At 42.2% G+C, this 2,665-nt stretch overlaps 1 protein-coding gene across 1 annotated transcript in view; it reads right to left on the bottom strand.

Moving 5' to 3' along the window:
- The window catches only part of mrpl23 (mitochondrial ribosomal protein L23), a 52,278-nt gene that overhangs the window by 31,452 nt on the left and 18,161 nt on the right, over positions 1-2,665 (bottom strand). The window contains exon 3 of the mRNA XM_014005575.1: positions 1,806-1,888. Within this exon, the coding sequence (XP_013861029.1) occupies positions 1,806-1,888 (83 nt within the window). The remainder of the gene's footprint in view (positions 1-1,805; positions 1,889-2,665) is intronic.

Genomic DNA, 2,665 nt, shown 5'->3' with positions numbered 1-2,665 from the left:
GTGTGTGTGTGTGTGTGTGTGTGTGTGTGTGTGTGTGTGTGTGTGTGGCACTACATAGCTAGCAATCACTACCTAGCCAGCACACTGCGCAGGGAAAGCCCTAAGTGGGATTGTAAAACGGCCCGTCCATACCACTCTGGGTAAATGGAGGCCCCTGTGTGGGTGGGAGGCAGGGGTAACTGAGTCTATGTGCCAGTGCGTACTTGCACACTTGTGTACGTGTTAAGGTTGCTGCGGAAATCCACAGGGAAGTGCTTCCAACAGGGTATTGATACCCCAACGTTTAAAAAGTGTACACCCTAAAAAAAAAGGAAAACTGAACTTTTCACGTCATGCTCCTTCTAGCTCGGTCCAAGCGCATATGTACACACAGACCGAGCTTTCACAGAACAGTCGCAAACGCAAGCACAATTTCTCCCACTTTGAGATTGCGGTTTGGCAACCGGCTATCACGTTACAAATCCCAGACTGGAGAGGTAACTATGGCAACTCCTTCCAAAATACCCCAGTCGCACAGGAAGAGAAGAAAGGCCTGTGTTCGCCGCTCACTCTTCTCAGTCAATTGCCGTCTTTAAACCGCCGATGGAGTGGAACCCCTGACGCAGAGAGGGATACCTTCCTCTGACGCACCTCGGGATAACCGGGGACCCCGAGCTGCCTTTTGTTCTCGCTCCACCGTCGCTCACAGCTTTCCCTCAACTTACCTGAGTAATAGGCATTCTTTCCTCTCCAAGCCTTTAATGACAACTCCAATAAACAGTGTTAATTGGTTCTCCTAACTACAGGGTAGGCGCCTCTCTCCAACCACCTCTCTCCATGACACTTTCTTGGTCTCTCATCCAAAGGTAACGGTTGGTTCATGAGGTACAGCAAAGAAAAAGTTTCTCAACCTTCAAGCTTCCACATTTGTTCCATGAACTCAAAGTTGTTGTTTTTTTTCTTAGAATTTTAAGAAGCCTCCAAGAAATCTACGCAAAACTGTTTCCCCTCACATAAAAAGTTAAGAGGATAAGTAAATCAATGCTATAACAGTAGTCTTGGCCCAAAAATCCTTATTGACAGAGAGCAGAAGTTTGGGAAACTGTCAGGGAGATGAAGGTCTTACTGGAGAGCCCTAAAGCTGTGAAGCAGTAAGAAGTATGTAGTTGTGTGAAGGGAGCATGGGGTGTCCTGGAACAGCTGGAAGCTGGAGTGCTGCAGCAGCAGATCGTCAGATAAGCAGCTGTGTGTGTTCAGGGAAAACGAGAGTCAGGCATGCTAACCACTACCGCAACTAGCCGCTGGAAAACACTCTCGCTGCTGGATTTTAACAGAGGACCGTTTACACCCAAAACTAAAATGGCTAATACATGCTAAATAGCACTAACCGTCTTTAAAGTAAAATCGGTAACCTTTGTGCTTCCAAAACACTTTTTTTGCAAATTCTGTAAGCATTATCGATAAAGAATAAGACCATTAATGAAGTTAAAATAGCAATAAAACAAGTTAATTTGATCAGAAAAATTGAAAAATAAATAAAATATCAACTCCAGCTAGTTTGCATATCAGCCCCTAAAGTTGATCTTTTGTTCTGCTGGTTTGTTACTCTTGAGTTAAAGTAAAGCATATTAAATGTCTATCCATCCATTATCTATACCCGCTTCTTCCTTTAAGGGTCACGGGGGTCACTGGTGCCCATATCCAGCAGTCACAGTGCAAGGGACGGTGTGCACCCTGGACAGGTCACAAGACCATCACAGTATATTAAATATAAAAGTTTTTATTTTTTAAACTAGCCATATTGTACAATGCAGTGCAAAACTCACCATACTGTATCCTGGTGCGGACATCTGCAACAGGAACATTATAGATTTTCTCCAAGTAGTTCTTTATGTCATATTTGGTCATTCTGTCCAGAACAAAAAGAGAACATGAGAGAGGAAAACAAGTCACAAAGTCAGCAGGATAATTTATTTAGATCAGCATATAACTTCACATTCACCTAATTAGAATACAGGGGTAAGACAATGAAACTAAAACACCTGTCATTTTAGTGTGGGAGGTTTCATGGCTAAATTGGACCAGCCTGGTGGCCAATCTTCATTAACTGCACATTGCACCAGCAAGACCAGAGTGTGAAGGTTCAATTAGCAGGGTAAGAGCACAGTTTTGCTCAAAATATTGCAATGCACACAACATTATGGGTGACATACCAGAGTTCAAAAGAGGACAAATTGTTAGTGCAAGTCTTGCTGGTGCATCTGTGACTAAGACAGCAAGTCTTTGTGATGTATCAGGAGCCACAGTATCCAGGGTAATGTCAGCATACCACCAAGAATCTGTTCCAAATTGTGTCAAAATTACAGACTTCAGGCTATACATCAAATTTTAATTTGTGTTGATAGATAAATAAATTACAGAACTTTTTTTAAATGTTCGTTATATATGAAGCGGAGAGGAGCAGCGAGTGGACTCTGCCTGTTGGCATTAATCATATTAATTGTCAAGTGCCAAAAATTATTCGATTAATGTTTTTCTGACGATTAATTGCACATGATACGATAATGCCCAACCAACCCTAATATACACTGCTCAAAAAAATAAAGGGATCACTTAAACAACACACGCTAAGTCCAAGTAAATCAAACTTTTGTGAAGCACATTCAACTCTGTACAGAACAAAGTA

This window comes from Austrofundulus limnaeus, unplaced genomic scaffold, assembly GCF_001266775.1.
Source record: "Austrofundulus limnaeus strain Quisiro unplaced genomic scaffold, Austrofundulus_limnaeus-1.0 Scaffold31, whole genome shotgun sequence".
Taxonomy (NCBI): domain Eukaryota; kingdom Metazoa; phylum Chordata; class Actinopteri; order Cyprinodontiformes; family Rivulidae; genus Austrofundulus; species Austrofundulus limnaeus.
This window is presented reverse-complemented; position numbering and strand designations above follow the sequence as displayed.